This window comes from Phaenicophaeus curvirostris, chromosome 2, assembly GCF_032191515.1.
Source record: "Phaenicophaeus curvirostris isolate KB17595 chromosome 2, BPBGC_Pcur_1.0, whole genome shotgun sequence".
Lineage (NCBI taxonomy): Eukaryota > Metazoa > Chordata > Aves > Cuculiformes > Cuculidae > Phaenicophaeus > Phaenicophaeus curvirostris.
In genome coordinates this window covers 22,131,118-22,156,273 of record NC_091393.1, presented here as the reverse complement: position 1 = coordinate 22,156,273, position 25,156 = coordinate 22,131,118, and the positions used below count along the sequence as shown (strand labels likewise).

Below are 25,156 nucleotides of genomic sequence, written 5' to 3'. Positions count from 1 at the left end.
ATCCTAAAGATCATCCAGTTCCAACCCCCCTGCCATGAGCAGGGACACCTCCCACTGGATCAGGCTGCTCAAAGCCCCATCCAACCTGGCCTTGAACACCTCCTGGGATGGGGCATCTACAACTTCTCTGGGCAACATGTGCCAGTGCCTCACCACTCTCATAGTGAAGAAATTCTTCCTTATGTCTAGTCAAATCATCCTTAGGGAAGATCTAAGGAATGAATGTCTAGCATCATCTAGTGTATGAATGTCCTTATGAATGGTATAAACCAAGCAAGCCCATGACAAAGAAAGATTTCAGGTGTACGAGAAGTCAAACCTGTGACATGAAACGAGGGAGCCTGGTGCTGTGTGCAGCAAGGTGGTATGGATGTGTAGGCTGCAAAATTAAAAGCTGCCTCTTGCCATCTATGTGGCTGCAAGGAGCGTGCTGAAGCAGACTGAGTTTCCCTTTTACTCTTGCTTGTAGGCCTACAACTCTGCAGGGTGTCTGGATGAAGTGTTAAGAACTGGAAATAGAAATATGTGATGAAAAACTGAATCAAATGTCCAGATTCAAGATCAGTGTTTGCATGCTGGCTGAAGAAATGCCTGGTATTTTGTAATGAAGGTCGAGCAGTATTCATGGTGGGTGATGATGATTCCATGCAAAGATTTCCACCAATAGGCAAGACCAGGTATGTTTGCGCTACTGGTGTCAGCTGGAAGAGGTCTTTTTTTATGTTTGTGTCCAACAGGATCACCAGATTCCTTTCTGATCCACGTGTTTTCAAGCTTTTTCAGTTGTCTCAGATGTTCTGATAATCAAATTAATTGTAATACTTTCTGCAAAGATCATAGAATCACCAGGTTGGAAAAGACCTCTTGGATCATCAAGTCCAACTATTCCTATCTGCCACTAGACCATGTCCCTGAGCACCTCATCCACCCGTCTTTTAAACACCTCTAGGGAAGGTGACTCAACCACCTCCCTGGGCAGCCTCCGCCAGTGCCTGATGACCCTTTCTGTGAAAGTTTTTTTCCTGATATCCAGTCTGAACCTCCCCTGGCACAACTTGAGGCCATGCACCCAGCTCTCTGCAGCTGGGACGGGATGGAATAGTTGGAAGGGACCAACAATGATCACCTACTCTAGCTACTGGGCTGGTTGAAGTTTCTTGCAGTTGGGAGTTCACTAAGGGCAGGACAGGGTCATGCTCCAGCCCATTTTGCTTTCCATTTCACTCCTGTTGACCTGCAGGGTTTCTGAGGTGCCTGCATGAATTTCCCAGTTCACAACAGTATGTCTGCTTGCCAAGTGTTTACTTGACCTAAATTCTGTTGAAAACCATCTCTTGTGACAACTGTAGCGCAGACTTTACAGAACTGGGTAGCTGGTTAATAAACGCTCTGACCTGGACACCCCAGCTCTATCATTTTGTTATCAAGAGTAAAGGCAGCTATTTTTCTGTTTTACTTAATATTTAATGTTAGCTGTTTTCTTGAACTGTATTTTTTTTCTAACTAGCAGATTGAGCTATTGCATATATGTTCTAAATTGCTAGCTTACCTTTTGGTACTCAGCATAACATTTCTTCAGGAAGGTGTTTAATTCTGAAGACAATCATGCTTCTCACTGAACGGTTATGTCATACTTGGTAGCTCACTGTATTCAGACATCTGCTTTTAATGCCAGTTGTTGTTGTGACACAAGTAAAGGCAGAAAAAAATATTTTACTTGGTGCAGCTGCTTAGTGCAATTTTTCCATTTAGCTTTCTGAATAAATTACAGTTATATTTCCTTTATCCTGGGTTTGATTCCTTAAATAACCAACTTTTACAGTCTAACAGTTCTTGCTGTAAGGAGAAACACCAGAAATTTCTTCATTATTCTTAATTATTCATATCTTCTGACGTGTTATTTTATAATTTGATGAAAGAAGTCTTCTATAGTAAAAGTCATTGAAGTACAACTGTCCAATTAACATGCATCATATAAGCTAAATAACTATTATAGATGATTAGTGAAGAGTAAACTCAACATTAAACTTGCATTTATGAATACCAAATGTGGAATTGCATGTGTGTGTAATTGTAGATAAGACCCCGTTTGTTTATTCTAAGGGCATTAAACTTTCCTTCCAGCTAAGATGAGAGAAAGAAGGAAATTAGGGACCACATGGCAAGAAAAAAGAAAAAGTTTTGACAAATTAGAAGCCAGTCAAAATATTTTTCATTGTTGTCGAATTTAAGTTAGTGCCAGTGCAACCTGCTTCAACTTCCCATCAGTAAAACATTCTCCATCCATCATCCTTCACGATGAGGGTGGGGAGGCACTGGCACAAGTTGCCCAGGGAAGTCGTGGCATTCCTGGATGTGTTCAAGACCATGTTGGATGGAGCCCTGAGCAGCCTGATCCGGTGGGAGGTGTCCCTGCCCATCACAGGGGGATGGCACTAGATGATCTTTAAGGTCCCTTCCAACCCAAACTATTCTATGATACTATGAATCAGTACCTGAAATGATGGGCTGTAAGGATGCTCCTGAAATGAGCTCTTGACACAGAGTGATGCTCCTCATTGCTGCCTTTACTCTGGTACCACCCTGTGCCAGCCCAGCTTCCCTCACAGAGCTGCTGTCTCCTCCTGGCCCTCGTGATGCTGAATGCAGCCTGGCCCAGAGCACACTGGTGGCTTGGGGTCTCTCATCGTTCAGAGGATAAAGATCAGAAATGGCATGAAATGAAGGTGTGGCTTAATGCCTACCAAAATCCCTAGGCTGGGGCTGACTTAGCTCATGCTGGTATCTGCCTTTTCATTTCATGCCAGATCCAGCAGCATGGTTGTCTCTGTTGGCCATGGGAAACAGAGCACCGAACTAGACACAGTCAAGTGGCATTTAACTACATCATGATGTTGATTCGAAAAAAGTAAACACAGACCCGAATTCGTGTCTCCACTTGTTCTCTTCGGGGTGGCTGGAGAAGCAAAATTTGCTGTGAGAGTTTTTATCTGGTTGTGTTTGACCAGCTAAAATAGTGAAAAATTGAATAGCTGGGGCTCAGAATCTCTGTCAGCTGTGACAGCTAGCCCAGTAACTGGGAGGGGGAAAAAAACGGAAAGAAGGGAAAACTCCCATTCTAGCTACCAGACTGTCTCTTCTCCTTACTTGCCAGAGCCTATCACTTTGTTCGCTGGCCAAAGATGATGATGGGTGTCAGCCCTTGAAAGCTGGTGTGAAATAAGAAACCCTAAGACATAACACAACTACATATTATTGGCCACTCCTTAAAAATCAAACTGAAGCAAATAGGATTAAATCAGAGTAATACCTCATGTGATTACAGCTCATTGTGTTCAAATAAAAGCTGACGTTATCGTGAGTGATTTATTTAGGGGTGGGGGTGGAAAGGAGGAGATGGTACAGTTTTGCTCACAGTGATTGCTATTTAAAACACTTAAGACAGTGGTGAATATGTTAAATATGCTGCCACGTGCTGCTTAAGCTTGGTATCAGGGTTATAATAATTCATTGTAACTCTTAGATGTCTTTATACCAATAGCACATGAAAATTATTCTGTATCAGTTATTTCTGACAGGCAAAGGCTTTGTAGACATGGTCCTTGTGCTGGTGTAACCATAATCTGTAACTGTATTTGTAGTGTTGCAATCAGTATGGGAACATTTTATAGCAGCGTCTACCTGCTGCTTTTACAACTCCCTTCTAAACAATTTACATAGAAACTGAAGAGTAAATGTGACTGGAGTCCTCAGCCAGCAAAACTGAGAAAAAAGAAGTTTGTCAGAGCTAATTAACTCCAGTGCCCTGCCAGGCACGGCTCTCAGCAGCTCTGCAGGCGCTAGTACAGTTACTGTGGGCTCAGTAGTATTCCTCCTTAATTTGGTCAGAGGGGGTGTGTAACTACTCTTTCAGCAGCAACTGGGTTAGAATATTAACCCCCCAACCCATCCTATTGCCTGTAGAACTTGAGTCTTTCTCCCCTTTGCACTCGTTTTGCCCAGGTTTCTCTATGCTCTGTAGCTGCATCTTTTTATCTCTAATGAGGCTGGGGAAACCTGACTGGGGGAGGGAAGAAGTTCCAAACACAGAAGAAGCTTCAGGAACTTGACTTGCTTTATTTTTATTATTTATTGAATTTTTCCTAATGTTAATTTAAGTGGGTTTTAAACTGTGAGCTTTGTGAACTGCTTAAACTATGCTGATGCAAAATCTATTTCCATCCATTCTCTTTTTTTTTTTTTTCCTCTCTACCCCACATCGTACTTTACTGCTAAGTTCTGGTTATGTTGAATATTACTGATTTCTTTGTAGCAGCACTAACCTCCTCTGCACTCATCCAGACCCATGAATATCCTTGCTTTAGAGCATTTTATAAGAATCCCAATCTAAAACTTGGTGTTGTTTGCTTGAATTGCCTTTTGAGAGGCCAGAAAGCAATTCTGTCTGAGCTGTGCTGAGGAGGGAGAGCTGCAGCATGACCTCGCTCTTACTTCTTTCAAACAATAACTTCCAGGAATACTTCTGGGATTGGCCCAGCCTTATCTATATTTTACATGTAATTGTCTGAATTCCTTAAAAGTCACAAAAACCTGTTTTTTTGTTCAGAGCACAAAGGTCAATGATATCTAGAAAGAGAAATTGAGATATTCAGCACTGAGGTTCTTGGCTACGTGCCCAGACCAGACTGGCAGTGACTAAAGGATGGTTCTTTGTTTGATAGACTATCAGACATTAATTTTTTGGTCACGACCTGTCTCCCAGATTTCAGTTATGACGGGACTGTATGTGTAACTGGTTTCCCTGCTGTCATTCCCAACAGACAGCCCTGGAAGCACTGACCTGTTAAGCAGGGCAATCTCTTGCATGCCACACACCCCTGCCAGCAATCCTGTGCAGGACAGCTTGCTCTTCTCCTGTTCTGTATGTCCTGTGCATGAACTGGAGGTGCAACCTTTGTTTATATCTACCTTAATGTTGTGTGACTCTGACAAAACCTGATATTGGTTGCCCATTCCCAGTGCGAATGGCAGAAAGAAATATGAACCATGGTATCACAGTGAGAGCAGATTTCATCTGTTCCTCTACAAAGCTGAACTGGTAGAAAACTGACCTTGTCCACCCAAGGCTAAAGAAAGCAGCCTGCCACCAAAGAAGCATGAAGCTGCTCCCCACACTCTTCCATTGCTCTCACAAAGAAGCTGGTGACATTACCTCTCTTACAGATTTCATATAGCTTGAAGGCTCCAGGCATTGCTGGGAGAGTCTTAAAAATAATATCGAGTTGTCCAAAGTAACTAAAATTCATCCAACCAATATAGAAAAGTGCTAAAATGCCTTCAGAAACACTAAGAAAGAAAAAAAAATAGAAAGGGAAAGAGGTAAATAACAAAGATTACTCCCTGCCCCGAAAGAAAAAAAAAAAGGAAAGTAAATCAGACCAAATGGATATCAAATGGCAGTTTGGAGCCAGGTAATCCCTGCAGAACTGGAAGAGCAACAGACCTTATTTCCTTCTGCACATGAGCCACCCTTTGGCTTGCCATGGCAATGTGTGACACAGCAGGGCTGCTGTTATCAGAGAGGGCAATACTTTTCCTACCCCCCAGGGGACACAATTGCCCCAAGTAAGAAGTTTGTCAGCTATGTGTTAGTATGAGCCCTGGCTATTTGGTGTCTTCCTCTGTTTGTCTGCAACTTCTCTAATGTACCTGCTTATAGCTTCTAGATATGCTATTGTGCCAGAGTTCTCACTTTTCAGAAAGCTCTCCCAGCAAAATTTGCCCTGACAGGGCCATGCAGGATAGAGAATTTGTCTCTTCCTGGGTTTTTTATTGCTGCTTTTTCTTAGCACAGCAGAACAAAAGAGACTAGTGACTCATTACACTGACCAGAGCTGAGCAGGTTTACCTGCTCAAGGTGATGTTTTTAGTTGCGAGAACAGTCTTTCTTCAGCAAAAATGCTGGTTTGCCTTTTGGCCTCCTTGATGCTTATTTCCATACCATAGCCTCAGGCTTTATCTTCAGGTGTGCACTGGACCAGGGCCCCTAGCACTAATCTGATCTCCTAAGCTCCCGAGGATTTTATCAAAGACCCTATGACAGTAGCTGTCCATCTCAGAGGAGAGGATGAGGCTCTTTATCCTCACTTTGAATGTCAGCTGGTGAAGACAGATCTCATAAATAAGTATTATATTAAGCTCTCTTTCCATCACTCTGTCCCCCAGACTCCCTGACGCTCATGAGAAGCATGCAAGTGTTTTGCCTCATCCTTCATTAACGTACACAGACTCACTTGATAGTCAGTCACCCTCCTGTTACTGTCTAGACTTGTCACAGTCAGACCCAGTCATAAGACACATGACAGTATCTGCAGAAGTGACATCTCATGCCAAACTTCGTGTCTGTGTCATGCAAGAAAGGCTCAAAATGCTTACAAGCCTCTGAGACATCACTGGGCTGGGATGTGAAGCCCTCTCTGTCTGGATGGTGTATTGGGTATCTTTCCCAAACAGCACAGAAGACAGAGGGCATCGCAAGCTCCCACAGAGGCCACCGCTGGAGCTCTTGCTTTGTGTCAAGCTCAGCCGTGGGACAATGTGGATGCTTCCAGCCAAGCAGAAGATGTGCAGGAGAGCCTGAAGTGCCACTCACGAGCATGTTCTTAAAAGCTGCAGCTCAGGACTCAGCCTGTTCACCCTCCCATTCCGTAATTAAGCAAGTCACATTGTTCTTTCAAATGCTTTCATGCTGGCCCATCCCTACAATGTAGTCCTTTATCAGACTGTATGTCCTATGCATAACAGGGGCAGTCAGCCACAGCCTTCCTTTGTTCACCTGCCCTGCTGCATGGCTCTCCTGCAGTCCCACTTCTGCAAAAGGATCTCCAGGAGAAAGCCACTGAGGAGCTGTAATGGTTGCTGAATTTAGGCAATGCAATTTCAGTTGGTCTCTGATGAGAGCACGTTCTTCCCTGTGTCTGGTTTGAGACCTCCTGTGTCAAAGCTTGGGTTGGAGCTGCAATGAGAAGCCTGATTTTCTGAACCTGGCTCCTCTACTTGCCCTCCAGGAGAAGCAGCTTCACCAGCAGCTGGAAGAAGGATGCCACCAGCTAGGACCCACCAAGAGCAATGGTCCTCCTCATCTCCCCCTCTGCGATCTGCTGGCCAGCTTCCTGCATCCCTGCCTTTACCAAGCCCTGTGCCGATGTGCCACATGTTTGTTGGATTTTCTCCTGTTTTGTAGTTATCTAATCTCCTGCTCCAGGGCTGGGAAGGCCTGAGAGTGCTAATGCATGCCCGCCCCGATTCCAAGCACACGTGAACACATTTATGACCACTCCCTCCATGGGTTCTGCAGCGACTGAGCAAACCTTTGCCTCAAAATATTGCAGATGTTGAAAAAACTGATCTCCAAGCCCTGCTTAGAATACCATTAGGTAATTATCTTGCTTTCAAGTGCAGGATGAAAAAGATCAATCGCAGCTTTCTTTTTTTTCCGTGCGTTGTAAATGGTTTGTATACTTGTAGAGTATGAAAACTATGTTGGAAACCCAGTTATAGTCCTCTGAAGTGAAATGCCCACATTTTTGCTCCAACTTACAATTTTTAATCATGGCATAGTCAGAAGTCAGGTTGTTTCCTGTGGCTTTGTAAAAATCCACTTCAGTTCAGTTGTTATCAGGTCAGCAATATTTACAGTTCTACCCCCCACGGCCCAGCAGATTTCTTTACAGACTTTATTTAGACACATTGGAAGTCTCTACATATTTTTTTTTTTTGTCATTGCTGGATATATCAGTTGCAGAAAGAAACCTGGTTTACACTGATTTTTTTTTTCAGTGTATTTAAAAGAATACGGTAACATTCTTAAAGCTTCTTGTTTTATACGTGAGCAAAGAGTAACAGTAAACAAGGTCCTAAAATATTCCTTTTTAAAACCAAAACCAGGTCACTGCAAGGACAGATCGCTGCAATGCCCACAGAAATCAAACAAGTGTTGCTTGCAAGGTTTAACAGCTGGTAAATAAACAATAACAGTACAAATAAACAATAACACAACAATAAATACATTGCCTACATATTTGTCAATACTGTGCAGGGACTGAAGAACAGAGACATCAACAATAAACTTCCCCCCTCTCCTGTTCTTGTATCTGGACTCAGTTATAATTATGCAAGTAATTAGCAATATTTCAAGAGGGCTCTGGTGGTAAGTGCCTGTTTTCCAAAGTATTATATGTCACTAGATAGGTCACAAAATTGCTATTATGCAGCCTAACAGAGGCTCTGAGAGCGTGTTTTGCTGCTGGAGTTCAGCACACTGTCCCACTGACAGAGGTACAAGGAGTGGGCCTGCTGGAGCCGGCGGACACAGGCAGAAGGCTGCTGGTGCTTTTACCTTTACTTACCCTCTGACCTTACCATCAGCTCTTTTGAAAGTGGAATTAAAAAACTTCAGAACCTGAAAGGGGCTACAGGAAAGCTGGGGAGGGACTTTTTACAAGGGCATGGAGTGACAGGATGAGGGGCAATGGCTTTAAATTGGAAAGGGGAAGGTTTAGATTAGACATTAGGAAGAAATTCTTCACAATGAGGGTGGTGAGACACTGGCACAGGTTGCCCAGGGGAGTTGTGGATATGGATCCCTGGAGGTGTTCAAGGCCAGGTTGGATGGAGCCTTGAGCAGCCTGGCCTGGTGGGAGGTGTCCCTGCCCATGGCAGGGGGGTTGGAATTAGATGGGCTTTAAGGTCCCTTCCAACACAAACCATTCTATGATTCTATAGTTGATTCTCTATATATCAATCTTTTTTTTCATGCCACAGCAGTATAGTTTAAAAGCAAAACCATCATCCATGGCCATGGTACCTTGGCAGCGCTCAGTTGCAAAGGAAATGTTAAGCGTAGCTGGGGCACACTCCGACTCAGTGACCTTCGCAAGCACCCTAGGTAAGGAACAGCGTATCTGAAAGAGGAAAAACAAGTGGCCCAAACCAAAACACCATGTTCCCAGGCACCGTGACCCGTGTTACAGAGCCTGAATGCAAAGCAAACCCTATAACCACCACCTGCGGCAGTGGCAAATCCGGCCCCAAGCAGAGGAAGCCCTGGATGGTGAGTGCTTTGACTTCAGTAAAGCCTTTGGCACAGTTTCTCACAGCATTCTGCTTGACAAACTGTCAGCCTCTGGCCTGGACAGGCAAATGCTCTCCTGGGTTGAAAACTGGTTGGATGGAGGGCCCAGAGAGTGGTGGGAAATGGAGTTAAATCCAGCTGGAGGCCAGTGACAAGTGGGGTTCCCCAGGGCTCAGTGCTGGGTCCAGCCCTGTTCAATGTCTTTATCAATGACCTGGATGAAGGCATCGAGTGCACCCTTAGCAAGTTTGCGGACGACACTAAGCTGGGTGGAAGTGTCGATCTGCTGGAGGGTCGGGAGGCTCTGCAAAGGGATCTGAACAGGCTGGACCGCTGGGCAGGGTCCAATGGCATGAGGTTTAACAAGGCCAAATGCCGGGTCCTGCACTTGGGGCACAACAACCCTGTGCAGCTACAGACTAGGAGAAGTCTGTCTAGAAAGCTGCCTGGAGGAGAGGGACCTGGGGGTGTTGGTTGACAGCGACTGAACATGAGCCAGCAGTGTGCCCAGGTGGCCAAGAAGGCCAATGGCATCTTGGCTTGGATCAGAAACGGCGTGACCAGCAGGTCCAGGGAGGTTATTCTCCCTCTGTATTTGGCACTGGTGAGACCGCTCCTCGAATCCTGTGTTCAGTTTTGGCCCCTCACCACAAGAAGGATGTTGAGGCTCTGGAGCGAGTCCAGAGAAGAGCAACAAAGCTGGTGAAGGGTCTGGAGAACAGGCCTTATGAGGAGCGGCTGAGAGAGCTGGGGGTGTTTAGCCTGGAGAAGAGGAGGCTGAGGGGAGACCTCATTGCTCTCTACAACTACCTGAAAGGAGGGTGTGGAGAGGAGTTTGAGGGGAGACCTTACCGCTCGGGATGCCGAGGGCAGGGGGTCCCTGCTCCCGGGCTCCTCTCCCGGCTGCCAGACCCCCTACAGCAGGGACCCCCGAGAGTCCTGGCAGCCGCCTTCCCCTGGGACCTCCCCCCAGGTCCCTCCCCGGCTCGGTGCGGGCGCTGCCCGGGGCGGGGCGGCAGGGCCCGGCCCCGCTGATGTCAGCCGGGACGGGGGAGGAGGAGGAGGAGGGGAAGGGAGGAGGAGGAGGAGGAGGAGGAGGAGGAGGAAAAAAAGAGGAGGAGGAGGGGGGAGAGCGAAGCCGGCCGTGTTCCGGGTCGGGAAGGCGCCGTGCCCCGCGATGCCCCTGCGGGGGGGGCAGCGGCTGCGCTCCGAGCACTGACGGGGTTGGGGGGGGGGGGTGTGTGTGTGGTGGGGGGAGAGAGCGAGAAACAGAGAGAAAGAGAAAATCGCTTTTGACAAGTAGGACAGGGGGTCCCGGGAGGCTCGGGGGTCCCGGGGTGGGGGGGGTGAATTCCCCCGGCCCGGCTCCCACCCCATTGTTCTCCCGGGGTTGGCACCGCTGGATGCGGGTTTGCAGCCGCCGGCTCGCCGGGACCCGAGCCGGGGCAGCGGGGAGGAGGAAGAGGAGGAGGAGGAGGAGGAGGAGGAGGAGGAAGGGGTTGTGAAGCCGTGGCAGCCCCCCGGTTTCCCCCCCGCCGCCTCCCCCTCCGGCTCCGTCCTCCCCCCCGGGCGATGTTCCACTGCATCCCGCTGTGGCGGTGCAACCGCCATGTGGAGTCCATCGACAAGCGGCACTGCTCGCTGGCCGCCGTGCCCGAGGAGATCTATCGCTACAGCCGCAGCCTGGAGGAGCTCCTGCTGGACGCCAACCAGCTCCGAGAGCTGCCCAAGGTGAGGGGGGGGGAGCGAGGGGAAGGGAGGGGAGCGCTCCGGCCCCGGCCCCGCGGGATGCAGGCGGCACCCGAGCATCCTGGAGGGGTTTGGGTGGGAAGGGACCTTAAAGTCGGGTAAGCAGAGGTTAATGCAGCTAATTCCAACCCATCGCTAGCCTGGGAAAGACCTTGGAGGTCATCAAGCCCGGCATTACCTCTCTGGTACTAAAACATATCCCTAAGCATCACGTTGACGCTCCGTGATGTTTACACTTCGTCCTGTTTACAAAGGCTTGTAGCGATAGGACCAGGGGCAGTGGGTATAAACTGGAGAGGGGCTGATTTAGACTAGGCATAAGGAAGAATTTCTTCGCTATGAGGGTGTTGAGGCATCATCACAGGCTGTCCAGGGAAGTTGTAGCTGCCCCATCCCTGGAGGTGTTCAAGGCCGGGTTGGATGGGGTTTGAGCAGCCTGATCTAGTGGGAGGTGTCCCTGCCCATGGCAGGGGGGTTGGAAATGGATGGTCTTCAAGGTCCCTTCCAACCCAAACTATTCTATGATTCACGCATCTTTTAAATACCTCCAGGGATGGGGGCTCCACCACCTCCTTGGGCAGCCTCTGCCAGTGCCCAATAACCCTTTTTGGTGAAGGATCTTTTCCTTTGGGTTCAGTCTGAACCTCCCTGTGGATAACTTGAAGCCACAAGGTGAGGCGACCTGGCAGGATGCACCCCCAGGCTGTGGGGAGGGATGGGGGTGCTGTTCCCAGGGCCGTCAGGCTGTGGTTGGAACCCCAGGAGTTAAGAGGAGGAAGCCTGCGTCTGGGATCTGGGTTAGCGTTTGGCATTTCGCAGTAGTTTTGACAGTAAATGAGCTTTCACGGGCAAAAACCTGGAGATGTGCCTCTTGCAGGACTGTTTGGAGGGCAGAGGGGTTAGGGTTGGAGTCACAGGATGTGAATTTGTGATTAACATTCACGTCATTGGAATTATGAGACCTTGGAGGGTGTTAAACCCTCCCCTTTTCCCCCCTTTCCATAGATCCTATCTGCTCTGTACATGTGGAAAACAGCCCCAAACACTCTTAGCAGACAACAGCGTTCCCGTTTCTGCCTTCCACTCCTAGAAACTTCGTCATGCAAAGCACGAGAGGCAAATAAGCTTTTTGTTTTTCTCTGTGCTGAGTCCCACACAGTTGTTACTGTTCTGCTTCTTGCACGTAACACGTATCCAGATTTTTTTGTGCGTGATACTTTTTCGGTAATGTTGTTGAAGGCGAATTCCCTTGCAATTCATCGTGGTACCTGCCAGCATGACTTGCTGGCTGGCACTTGCTGATTTTGCTAAAGAAACTTCACGAGAGTAATTCCAGCAAGGCACTGTTGGACTCCATGGATACAGACTGAGTGGGAGGCGTGATCGACTTCTGACTGGATGAACCCAGGGCATTTTTCAGTGTTTCCTCTTTCAGCTTCGGACACCTCAGAAGCCCTTGTGTGTTTGTGGTTGGTAGAGCTTGACACTGGAGGGGAACTGTTACCTGGAAGCTGCAGCTTAAAAGTGTGTGAACACTTACTAGCTTGGAATCCAAGAAACTGAACTCACTAGCCAGAGAAATTTTCAAAAGCAGCTTTGTTTCCACCTGAATCAAAGTTGTTCTGTTTATACCAAAACTTAAACAGTCTTACTTTTTTTTTTTTTAAACTCAATTCTCTTATATAAACTGTTTGGGTTTTTTTTATTATGGTGGAGAAGTTTTGCTATAGCTAGTAGTAAAGGTGTTCAGTTGAACCGACATACTAAATTTGGCTTTTTCTTTTGAAAATCCTAGGCGCAGGTTTGCATCTTTTTGTGACTGAGCTCTTTATCCTTCTGAAGTGGAGCAAAACTGGTTTACATAGCCTCTGTCTGGGTGCTATTTTTACTTCTAGCAGTTTCTGCTGGCTTTGTGCACAGACTAGACTTTTCTACTTATTGTTGGCTTTCAGGCTTGTACACTTCTTATTGCAGAGGTATTGAATGTGCTTGTGACTGAAATCCCATTGAGACCTATGACTCCTTGTTTTGAAAAATAAGAAATCCCCCCCAAACAGGTGGCTGTGTACAAATGTAGACTATATATGTACATGTCTGTAGTTCATGGCATTATATGCTATTTATTTCTGTAAATAGAGTGCAACTGTGCATTGTTTCTCCTCTTCATTGAATTGTAATGTGTGAAATAGCCTTTTTAAAAAATCTTTTTTGAAATATCCTTCGTGATAGCCTCTTCCCTTTGCTTATATATTAACCTATTAACTCCCATAAAAGTAAAAGATAGTTGAGGGGATTGGAAAAAAACCCCAAACCAGCCCAGGCTCTTTAGCATTGCAGTGGAATCAAGCAAAAGTTGAAGTTAGAAACATTTTTTTTTTTTTATGTGCATGGATCAGATTACAGGAGTGCCTAAATATACTGTAGGAATACATTTGTGGGCTTTTAGCTGGACTAGGAGGAATCTGATGAAATACAACCGCAGGAACATACTTGTAGTATCTGTCCTGAGTACTTTGTGCCTTGTCAGCAATGCAGGAAGGCATTTTTATTAGGGATTCTTGTATGGACCTATGAACTTTCTGTGTCAGTTCCTTATTAATGTTTTTTGATAAATGGAGTTTGGTGCCATCGTCTCAATTAAGTGTTTACTCTGAAGGGGTTTCAGGTACAAAAATATAGCTGCAGTCCTGGATGTGAAAGTAACTTATTGAAGGTGGGAACGGATGGGAAGAGCCCTGTTTACATTTCTACCAAGAAACAGTTTTACAGGTTCTACTGTAAGACACTGGTTCAGGAAAATAGTGCGACGATCTCTCTGTGGAAGGTAGTTATAGGGTACACTGTTCATTCTTCTTTATGTTAAAAGAGCAGTGTTGATTCAGAGTACAGATACAGAATAGGAAATAAATACAAAAAGCCAGGATACACCATTCCTTATTGCAGATAAAACAGGTTGGAAATTGTTAGGGCGTATAACGAACAAACTGTTAGGTCAGCATAGGTCTTAGTGGTTGTTATGCCCTTAATATAATGTAATGCATTATATTGCTTTGCCTTCATTGAGTTTCTTCACTATGTCCATAAAGGCGTTGACAAAATCAGATGGGTTTTGGGCTCAGTTCAGGCCTAAGCGAGACAGGAGGCTTGTTTAACCCTCAGTGCCTGGTTAGTTAGATGTTTTCCTAGACTTGATGAAGTGCTGAAGTTCACAGTGATCTGTAATGATTCCTGTTGAATCATCTGTGGGCTGTGCTGATGCCATAATATATCCCATAACACTGCTAAGGTGTTCGTGTCATCGAGATGGTTGTGATCCTCCTTAGGAAATTGCTGCTGTAAGACTTGGTGTGAAATACCAAAGAAGAATCTCCCTGTAGACCCTGTGACTTGCAGCTGAAGTTGCAATAGTTGGGTGGAAGAGAAACGCCCCAACTCTGCTGTCCCACTACACTAGTAGCTCAGACCTCATCTTCTCAGTGTGGTCTGAAATGGCTATTACAGCAGGTAGGAGGTATTGTAGTACTCTGAAACCAAGGTGATGTAGGTGAGTTCTTTTCCTGGTTTTGCCATGTGGCAGGTCTGAGAAACCCGCGATGGTTTTGTCTCCAGACATGTTTCCTTCCACTTGCACAACTTTTTTTCATCCCTTCAAACGCAAAGCTTTCTGAGGTGGGTAAAAATCAGCAAGTGACATGTTGGAATATATGAACTTGCTCCACTTTTCTCAAGTGGATGGGGTACGTTGTGTTGGATGCACACACTTCCATCCTTCTCCCCTGTTTCTCCCTGCTCCAGTTCCTATTAAGTAGGAATGAAAAGCGTTCTTTGGTCGATTTGCTCCACTGCACCTGTGAAAGAATATACTCTAATAAACCCTAAAACCTCCAGTTTGAAGTACAGAAGTAGTCTTAGGCTTTATTTAGTCTGCAGTCTTTGCTAGTGTAGCTAAATCCGCTATTATTTTAGAGGACAGTAAAGCATGGCATAGGTTAGGATCTTACTGAAAAGAAGAAAAATCAAACGCAGAAAAATCCTCTCAAAAAAAAGAAGACAACCTAAAAAATTGCTGTAGGTCTTGCATTGAAAAGAACTAGAAGGAAGACCCAGCCTACATTGTACATTATGAGAATCGTCTGAAGGGTCGCGAGGAAAGGAGAAACAAGAAAGACACTTGAAATATTTTGAAATAATTACTTTGTTGGTTTTATTTTGGTTGTGTTGGTTGACCACAATATACGGTAGAATTCTTCTACGGGAGAGGAGTAGGAAGGATTTGTCTGGAAAACATGTGACAAGAAATGTCCAGGAAGCAGAGGGAGATGTCTTTGCCCCCAGTTATTTCCACTCATCTCTTTGTTTGCTCCCTTGTGAATTAATGCATATGTGGTCCAGGAAAATAATAGTAAAATGTGGTTTCTCTGGTTCCCTTTTCCCTACAGCTATGCCTTTTTCCTAAGCTGGCCCTATCAGCCTCTCAGAAATACAAGTTAATAATTTTTGTTTGCGCAGTAATTTACAAATATCCTTTTACAACGGATCCTTTTGGTTTCCCATATCACTACTCTCATTCTTTCCCCAGGTCTCCTTAACTTCTTTGCTGGATCCCTGGCTTTCTTCTTCCTGCCCTTCCCTGATTACGTGATGGAGGACTTGTGTTGACAGTGACCTTTTCTGGTGATACCACTGGTGTCTCAGATTCCTTGCCCCACATGTTCATACTTACCCATCCTCCCCCTTGGTTGGTGTCCCAGGATCTTACTCAGCTCTGTCTGCCTTGTGTTTCTGATTCTTTGCTTCCTCTCCTGTCCCTTCTGTACTGGATTCTTTGCTGCCCTTTTTTTTTTTTTTTCTTTTTCCTTTACACTCTGCTCTTTCCTCTTCCTTTCTGCTGCTTCCCAGCTCCCCTCTTTTGCTCTTCCCCCTGCTGCAGGATGAGCCAGCCTGGTGGGATGTGCTGGAGGAGCAGGCTGTGTACTGTCAAGCTGCTGGTGGTTTTCCACAGTGGTGAGGTCTCTCTAGCCTTTCTTGGCAGATGTGACTGATTTCCCACAGAACAGCAATTTCTAGTTGTCAGCATGCTTCTCGCCACTTCTGCTTTATGAGACAAATTAAAGAGCTGCACCCTTTGGTTTCAAAAGGAAGGGCTTTGTATTGAGCCGGTAGAAGAGTGTAGCCCTTAACTTCCTTAAATAATTCCTTCTCCAGTGCTGGATCCTCTGTGCCTTCTATTGAATAGTCGGTCTGACTGATTTGATTTGGAAAAAAACAGAGTGTGTGGTCAACAGGGTGCACAGAGTGACTTAAAAACGTAGCTTGTGTTTTTAATTTTTCTAAACCTGGACCATTTTTCTTTTCCTCAGGAGTGAAAACTTGAAGGCTTTTCCAATTCAAGCTGTAATGTGTAGCATATCATTTGCTGCACGTCGAATACTCTACTTCACCAAAGAGTAGGCTTTCTGGCAAATTGCTTTGATAGAAGAAAATAACATGTTCTGCACGATACATTTCAATAGGTTTTCTAATGAAAAGAATCAGATAAAAATAAAATGCTTTCAATTGTATAGATCAGCCTATAGTTAATTAAATGTTGTTTCGTACTTCTACTTGAGAATTTAAGGGCCAATACATCTTGTCAACTTCATTTCTTTATGGATGGAATTGGCAGTATAAAATTGGAGCTCTGCATATTTTTTCCCCACATTTTTATTAAAAAAAAGATTTTTTTTTAAGAACTTCTGAATGCAGTATTATATTTCAGCTATTATATTAAATCACTAGTGTTCTTTGCATTAGCGAGTGGTGGAAATAGCTTTGAACTCTTGTTCAGCTTCTGTTTTATCTTGTTGCTGCTCAGTTGTTTTACTCCAAGGATAAAGACCACTTTCCTGTGAGACTTTTTGCAGATGTTGTTTAAGCTTAAGCATTTGCTGAACTTTATGTTTTTGGAGGGATGATTTTAATGTAGTGATTGTAAACCTAATCTGATGCAACTCTGAATCATTTCACTTCTCTGTTTGGGTTTACAGCTTGTATCTATCTGTCATCTGTCTTTTTTCTTCGTGGTGTTATATGCTAAAGGTACTCTGTGGAGTTGTTTGACTGATGCAAGACCCCGTCCCTGGGATACCTGGTTAAACCCCAGCCTCCTCCTGTGCCTTAGTAGAAACAGAAGCGTTGGAGAAACTGATGGTGTTCTCCTGCTTGTCATTCAGCTTAGGCAGTGCCTGCATCTCTTTATTATGTATGGTGTTGAAATCCATGGTGCTGTTGTCAAATGGAAATCTTGTGAAAGTTCCTCCAGAAAAAAATCTCCCTGTTCTTTCCATACCACACCTCTTTCTCCGGAAAAAAACGCACCACTTTTTAGACTAAATTTCACTGGTTTTACCATAGTTTTTCCCAGTGTGCAGCCACAAGCCTGAAGGACACTTGCTTAGTTGATGGCCAATAATCTGCTGTGGAAAGAGGTGGTATCATTACTATACCTGCTTTTAAATTTGTGCTTACAGGTTGTTCCCTTTTTAAGATGGAAATATCCCAGAAAAAATCACTTATAGATCTCATTGGGATCACAGAGAAGGTAGTGGGATACCTCACTTGTCTGGAGTGCTGCAATGGATGAATACACGCTCTTTAAGAAGGAAAGGTCAGGAAGGCAAGGACAAGGAATTGCCCTGGATGTGAGGGAGCTGCAGGGACACATGAAGCTTTGCCTTGGGATGGATGATGGGCCAGCTGAGAGCAGGTTGGGATTAGTGAGTACATTGTTTTAGGTGTCTGCTGTCGACTTCCTGATCAGGAAGAAGTAGTAGGTGATGCCTTTTTCAGGTAACTGGAAGAAGCCTTATGTTCAGTGGCCCAGGTCCTCATGTGGGTCTGCTGGAAGGACAACGTAACAAGGCATAAGCAGTCCTGGAGTTTTCTGGAGTGCATTGATGACTTTCTAACTCAGGTGATGGAGGAGTCAGTGGACAAAGGAGGTCTATTGGACCTCATAAAAAGGAAAAGGGAAAAGGACAGGTGGAGATGTGTAGGTTAGAGTTGCCTTGGCTGTAGTGACTGTGAGATGGTGGATTTCAGGATTCTGAGGGGAGAGAACAGGGCAAAAAGAAGCAAACCAGCTGTGACTGCAGGAAATAGACTTTGGCATGTTCAGGATCTTGGAGAGTATTGTTAAGAAACATGTTTATGCTGTCATTCAGAGGGACACTGACAGGCTAGAGAAGCGGGCAAAGAGGAATCTTGTAAAGCTCGGTGAGGAGAAATACAAAGCCCTGCATATGCCTGAGGAGGAACAACCCCATGCTCCAGCACAGGCTGGGGATCAACTGGAAAGAAGCTTTGCAAAAAGAAAAACAGGCCCTGAGTGACCTTGTGGACAAGTTCACCATGAGCCAGCAGTGCTCCCTCATGGCACAGAAGGCTTTCTGGGCTGCATTAGGAAAAGCTTTGCTAGCAGGTGCTCTTTCTCCTCTGGCCAGCACTGGGGGAAACACCTGCAATGCTGTGTCCAGTGCTGGGCTTCCCAGAAGAAGAGAGTCGTGGGCGTACTAGACTGGGTCCTGCAAAGGAATACCAAAGTGATTAAGTGCCTGAAGCATCTGTCGTGTGAGAAGGAGGTGAAAGGGCTGGGATAATTTAGCCTTGAGAAGAAAAAATCTTTTTGGTGTATAAAAATACGTGATGAGAGGCTGTAGAGAAGACACAGTAAAACTCTTCTCAGTGGCACTCCTTGACGTTATAAAAGGCAGCGGGCACAGAATGGAACAGGGAATTTAATCCGAAGTAAGAAAATACTTGTGTTGTAAGGGTGGCCAGACACTGGCACAGGTTCGTTGGAGAGCTTATGGAGACTTCATCTTTGGACATGCTCAAAACTTGACTAGACATGGTCCCAGGTGACCTGCTGTAGGTGTCCATGCTTTGAGCAGGGGGGTTGGACTACATCATCTCCAGAGGTCCCTTCCACCTTCAACTCATTTATGATTCTATAGAGGCCATATAAAGGATTTCACTTGTCTTTAGCTTTGATGGTTTTAGGGATGCAAATAGAATTGTTGTGTTTTTCACTGTTTATTCACCCTCAAAGATTTAATGGCATTGTACTTTTAACATAGATGATGTCATAGTGGTTTTGCACATCTTTCTTTAAATCCTTGAAGATATACCACTATACAATTTGAACAAGCGTGTCCTTGTGTTGTGGTAAATGTTGTTAAGAGTTGTGGTAAATGGAATTAACTCCAGCTGGAGGCCAGTCATAAGTGGTGTCCCCCAGGGCTCAGGGCTGGGTCCAGCCCTGTTCAATGTCTTTATCAATGACCTGGATGAAGGCATCGAGTGCACCCTTAGCAAGTTTGCGGACGACACTAAGCTGGGTGGAAGTGTCGATCTGCTGGAGGGTAGGGAGGCTCCAAAGGGGTGTGAACAGGCTGGACCACTGGGCTGAGACCAATAGCATGAGGTTTAACGAGGCCAAATGCCGGGTCCTGCACTTGGGGCACAACAACCCTGTGCAGCTACGGACTAGGAGAAGTCTGGCTGGAAAGCTGCCTGGAGGAGAGGGACCTGGCGGTGTTGGTTGACAGCGACTGAACATGAGCCAGCAGTGGCCCAGGTGGCCAAGAAGGCCAATGGCATCTTGGCTTGGATCAGAAATGGCGTGACCAGCAGGTCCAGGGAGGTTATTCTCCCTCTGTACTCGGCACTGGTGAGACCGCTCCTTGAATCCTGTGTTCAGTTCTGGGTCCCTCACCACAAGAAGGATGTTGAGGCTCTGGAGCGAGTCCAGAGAAGAGCAATGAGGCTGGTGAGGGGTCTGGAGAACAGGCCTTATGAGGAACGGCTGAGAGATCTGGGGGTGTTTAGCCTGGAGAAGAGGAGGCTGAGGGGAGACCTCATTGCTCTCTACAACTACCTGAAAGGAGGTTGTGGAGAGGAGGGTGCTGGCCTCTTCTTCCAAGTGGCAGAGGGAATGGCCTCAAGCTGCGTCAGGGGAGGTTCAGGCTGGACATCAGAAAGAAATTTTTGACGGAAATGGTCATTGGGCACTGGCAGAGGCTGCCGAAGGAGGTGGTTGAGTCACCTTCCCTGGAGGTGTTTAAAAGATGGATAGACAAGGTGCTCAGGGCCATGGTTTAGTGGCAGGTAGGAGTAGTTGGACTCAGTGATCCAAGACGTCTTTTCCAGCCTGGTGATTTTACGATTCTATGATTCTAGTTAATACCAGAGAGAGAACTATGCCACTGTGTGAAACTGAAATAGACTATATGCCAGTGGTGCAGGTAGTTTTACTTTCTAAGAACACCTGCAACTTCACAGCTTAAGTGTCTTGAGAATTCTTATCTTTGTAAAACCCTTTCGTGAGTATAGTCACTCCTGGTGTGCATCGCATGCTTGAATTATTAAACTAAATAATGGCTTGTAGAGAAGTGACATTGTATTCTTAGATTAACATCCCTTTAAATCTAAAAGACTGCATTGAAAGCTCCAAATAAGTTTATTGCCAGATAAGGATCTCTAGTTTTTCTGCTAGCTTCCAGATTCTTCTCTTGCATTGCTTAAGACTTGAAGGAAATACTATGCCGTTTGACATCAAATTTGAAGGACCACAGCGTGATAGGAGCAGAGGGAGATCTGGTGTCCCTTTTGTAGTCTGACATCCCTGTTGGTGTCCAGACAATCGTTCAGAAGATTTTGAAGTCTGCTTTGTTTGAAATATTTTCTGATGGCTGTTTTTTTTTTGTAATCCCAACATCCTCCAAGTAACAGCTGAATTGTACTGATTTTTTTTTTCACCTGAGGTGAAAGAAAGTAGTCATGTGGTTATTTTTCAATACTTTTAGCATTTGTTTTTTCTATAAGGCGTGTATTGTTGTAGTAAATTGGTAGCATCCACTTCTTCACATGGTAAGACAAGTGGGTAGAGGTTATACGTCTGTAGCTCTAAAATAAATTTTATTATTATACAGAGAGTTATTTTTGTAATTATATCAGTTGGTCTAAAAGATGATGTTACCTCCTGCCAACAATCTTGTATACTGGAAAAAAATACATGCTACAAATTCATTAGTGAGATTAAATGTGGGGTTTCTTTGTTTCTCCACATGGCAAATGCATTTAACTGCGATGAATCTGCATTTTGTTGTAGCAGAGGTTTTCTGGACTTTCGTGAAGGCAGAGATATTCGTCTCGCCACTGTACTCTAATGGCTACAGCATCAAGTGCTCACTTACCTTTGTTGCCTCTGCTTAATTGACATAAAAGAGAAAGTAAATCCTTGTGTGCCAGGAAACAGTATAAGGCAACCTTTTCAACGCATTGCTCGGTAGAACAGCGTTTCAGTTCAGTGCTGCAGCCTATTGCTTTTTATTCATTCTTTAAAACTGATGGTAAGAACCGAGAGTAGGACCCGCAGCTGGCCCATCCTTGACAGTGGTTCTGAAAATGGTTGGTGCTTTGAAAACAGCAGCCAGAAATGGAGTAGGTAGATGCTGAATGCCAGCTTCAGTGAGGCATTGGTTGTAATTTTTGCTTTTTCTCCTGTAGACCCTTCACTCACAGCCCTTCTGCCTGGCTAAGCCTTTAAAGCATCCATTGGCAGGGGAGATAGCAGTTGCAGCATCTGGTGCTGTTTAGGGTATGTTCCCATGAACTGTGATCTTTCATTAATACTTTCTCTTGTTGTGAAATCTGGTAATTTTATTAGTGTTTTGTGTGGATTCCTGCTTGAACGTCTGCGTCCATGCCATCTTCCATTATTATTCATGATGACAATCTTGGCGCTGAGATGTTGCAAGACCAAAGTACAGCGCATATTCTACAGGTGTGGTTTGGGCGTGGGAAACAATCTTTCACCATGCCAAAAAGCTTTAGTGGTTCTCATTTTGCCGTGAAACACGTAAAGACAGAATTGGAGACCTCATCTGCGTGAAGCAGTTGTCCATTTGCTCACTTGTCACTTAGCAAACGTGCAGAGGTCTTCATACCACAATCCGTCACCAGCTGCTGCTGCTTCATCTTCTGGCTTGAGAGGAAATCCAGTGGGTGCTTCCAGTAACACTTTGATAGAGCCATCAACTGCGTGATGACTCTTCTGTGCTGCACTGTGAATTAGTTCCTGCTGTCGGAAACCTTTTCAGTATCTCACTTAATACTTTATTTGAAAATAAAAAATTGTTTTTGGCTCAACAGGGCACAGGGGATGCACATTTGTGAAACCCTGTTGCTCTCACCAGCTGTTCCTGCTCGCACGTGAAAGCAGGTGGAGTGACTTGAGGGATCTTGTTGTTGATATCAAGTTTTGTGGGAGATGCCAAGCTGATAAATTCCATGCTAGACTTCACTGGAGTCTGCTGGGAGCTTATTACACACTTCATGAATCCTGAGTAGGATCCAGCTTCCTCGATGTTTCATTGTGCAACTAGTAAGGATGGATCTAGAGGAAGGTGTCTGCTTTCAGTGCTCTTGCTGTTTTTTCTTAGTGGTTCTACTTGTGCTACCAGTGAGTTTCTCTGGGGTGGATTTTAAGATGGTGATATACAGGACTGCATCTGAGAAGGAGTTTTTTGCTTACAAGTTAGTTGTGGGTTTTGACTCGGGGTGCCTTGTGGAGGGCAAGGTGTGTTAGAGCTTGCGCTAAGTGTAGCTGTGGTGCTGATTGGCTCCAGGCTGGTGTGTCCAGTGACTGATTTTGGAGTAGAAACAGTGATTGAAATCCCACCAGGTGGTTTATGTAGGGCATGGAAGTGACCTATCCTATACTGGAGAGGGGCAGATTTAGACTAGACATAAGGAAGAATTTCTTCACAATGAGGGTGGTGAGGCACTGGCACAGGTTGCCCAGGGAAGTTGTGGCTGCCTCATCCCTGGAGGTGTTCAAGGCCAGGTTGGATGGGGCCTTGGGCAGCCTGGTGTGGTGGGAGGTGTCCCTGCTCATGGCAGGGGGGTTGGAACTGGATGGTCTTCAAGGTCCCTTCCGACCCAAACTATTCTCTGTTTCTATGATTCTATCCTCTTGGAATCCTTAGCATTTAGTGTCCCCTGTGGGTGGTCTTTAAGAGTTGATGGTTGATGACTTCTCAAAAAGGAGGTGGGGAAAGACTGAGGAGAAGCTTGCACTTCCCTCTCCGCCTTGGTCAAAATGGTTTGGCTTCCCCCGCTCTCTTGCTGAAGCTGTGCAGTTGTGCAGACAAAATCCCTCAACTTCTTGGGGTCAAAAGCAAGTGATTCTGTAGTCTAGTGACCTTGTTGGGGAGCTGTAGAGTGTTGTGTCAGCCGTGTTATCAGGTTATTTCAGGGATTTGATGCCTTATCTTGTTCAAAGATTTGCTTACCAAACCCAAATTGCAGCTTCTGCTTGTGTTTGCCTGAAGAAAGACCTTATTCCGATGTCTTTCTGAGGCAGAATAAACAGGGTGGGGGAAGGATTGATTGTAATTTCTCTTATCTGGCGACTAAAGGAGGACACGTAGCTTGTGAATGGAAGTGAACAAATGGAGTGAAGGCTTCCCCCAATGATTTTCATTTACGATATAGGGAAGAAAATGGAGCCCGCAGGAAGATTTGAAGCGGGAGCACAATTAGGAATTAAACTATGTTTAAATTAGCTGTGTGTTGCTTTTGAATTCTAAAGCGTGGATGTCCTTTAGCTGTTCGGGTACAGTTTTGGAAAATGGGTGAAATAACTGTAGACAGTATTTAAGAAACAGGACCTAGTAACGGTCCGGTTGTCCCAGTAGATTACTTAATTCCTGTCGAATATCATACTGTAATTTCCTGAAGAAGCTGTAAAAGCTGAGGCAGCATGCATATGTTGAAAATCCACATTGGTGTTTCAGGGAAGCTTGGCATAAGAGCAGGTACTGATAAATTTTCAAGTTTGTCAGCGACAGCTCAAGTGCCTGCATCAAAAAAAACCCAAACCAAAACAACAAGCTCTTTCTATCTTGTGTGACTATAGCCCTGAAACTAGAGTTAATTTGCGGTTTTCTTCTTCCTCGCCCTCTCATTCTAATTTCTGCTGCTCATGCTGGGCCCTCTTGAAAATTAGGCAGTGGGTTTCATAAAGCTTCTAATTTTAATTCTCTCTGCTGCTAGTAGTAGCCTTTTTATGGAAACATTTTCCTTTACACAGTAAGCATTTAGTTACTGTATCTATGCCAAATGGGTTTGGAGTGTGACAAGCCTCTAGCACTGGAAAGGCTCTAGCAGCGTGATATTGTTCCTCCCCTTAAACAGCATTAGCTGCAAGTGGGTCTTCATGCCCTCCTGTGTTTTTATTTCAGTTGGCTATTGTTTCCGTCTATTTCCATTTTTTTTTCTCCCAGGAAGGGTGCTGAAGCATTCAATCAAGGTTCTGAGGCATGAATGTTTTTTGTGGCAGGAATGAACCACTGAAAGAAAGCCAGAGGCTTGTTGTTTTGACCACTTTTGCAGAAGAAAACTTTGAGTTTTATCAATCCTACTAGTTTGGCTTATTTTTATTTCTGGAATTGTCAGTTGTGGTGGTATTTTTTTTTTAAAAAGTATAACAAATGAGGACTGTGGGATCGCACTGTCTGTTAATACTTTTCAGTGAGTCATCCACTTATCTCTTTTTTTTTTCTTCCGTTGGCCGACATCGACCCAATTTTGTCAGAAGGAAGTTTTTAAAAAACATGTGGTTGGGTGAAGGAGAGAGACCTACTTAATTTTCCAGTGTGAGAAGGGCTCTATTCAAGATGTGTGCCCTTGGAAAATCCATTTAAGAGAAACCCCTATAAATTCTTTGATAGCGGGAGAAGCAGCTTCAATTGAAAGTTGGGAATTGCTGCTAAATAGAAAGTTGTAGGCTTCTTTAGTGCTGATGCTCATGGAATTAGTTGTCTCATTGAAGCACTATTAATTAGGCTGGCTAAACTAAGCAGCACTAGAAGTGTTGCCAAGATACTCGTAGAGATGTTGGGTCTGCAATCAAAACCTGCTATTACAGCATCCTGGGTGGATGTGCTGCTCTGGCCGGCAGCCTCATTTGCCCTTCTGGTTCATGTCAGAGCTTTTCAAGTAGAGGCTCAACTCTATCTGATATATTGAATTAGGAACATGTTTCTGGTTATAATATATTTAAGAGATTACAGATATTTTTATATATGTGCACATATTTTTACATTTTTTGAACTCTGTTGAGGAGGTTTTTTCTTTCTTCCCTGGGGTCTTTTTGACAGGTAAAATAAATGTGTCAAAAAGGAGTTGCTTGCCTCTCCAGTAATGCTTTAGAGCGCTAATGATGTAGCT

At 45.0% G+C, this 25,156-nt stretch overlaps 2 protein-coding genes across 5 annotated transcripts in view; one reads left to right on the top strand and one right to left on the bottom strand.

The window, feature by feature from the left end:
- Positions 1-25,156, bottom strand: part of KLHL31 (kelch like family member 31) — a 243,792-nt gene that overhangs the window by 60,499 nt on the left and 158,137 nt on the right. The gene's annotated exons all lie outside the window — the stretch shown is intronic.
- LRRC1 (leucine rich repeat containing 1) overlaps positions 10,520-25,156 on the top strand; it is a 102,846-nt gene continuing 88,209 nt past the window's right edge. The window contains exon 1 of one of the 4 annotated variants that reach the window (XM_069851512.1): positions 10,520-10,864. In XM_069851512.1, coding sequence (XP_069707613.1) covers positions 10,706-10,864 — 159 coding nt within the window. In that variant the 5' untranslated portion in view covers positions 10,520-10,705. The remainder of the gene's footprint in view (positions 10,865-25,156) is intronic. The other 3 variants (XM_069851510.1, XM_069851511.1, XM_069851513.1) reach the window with 3 other exon arrangements.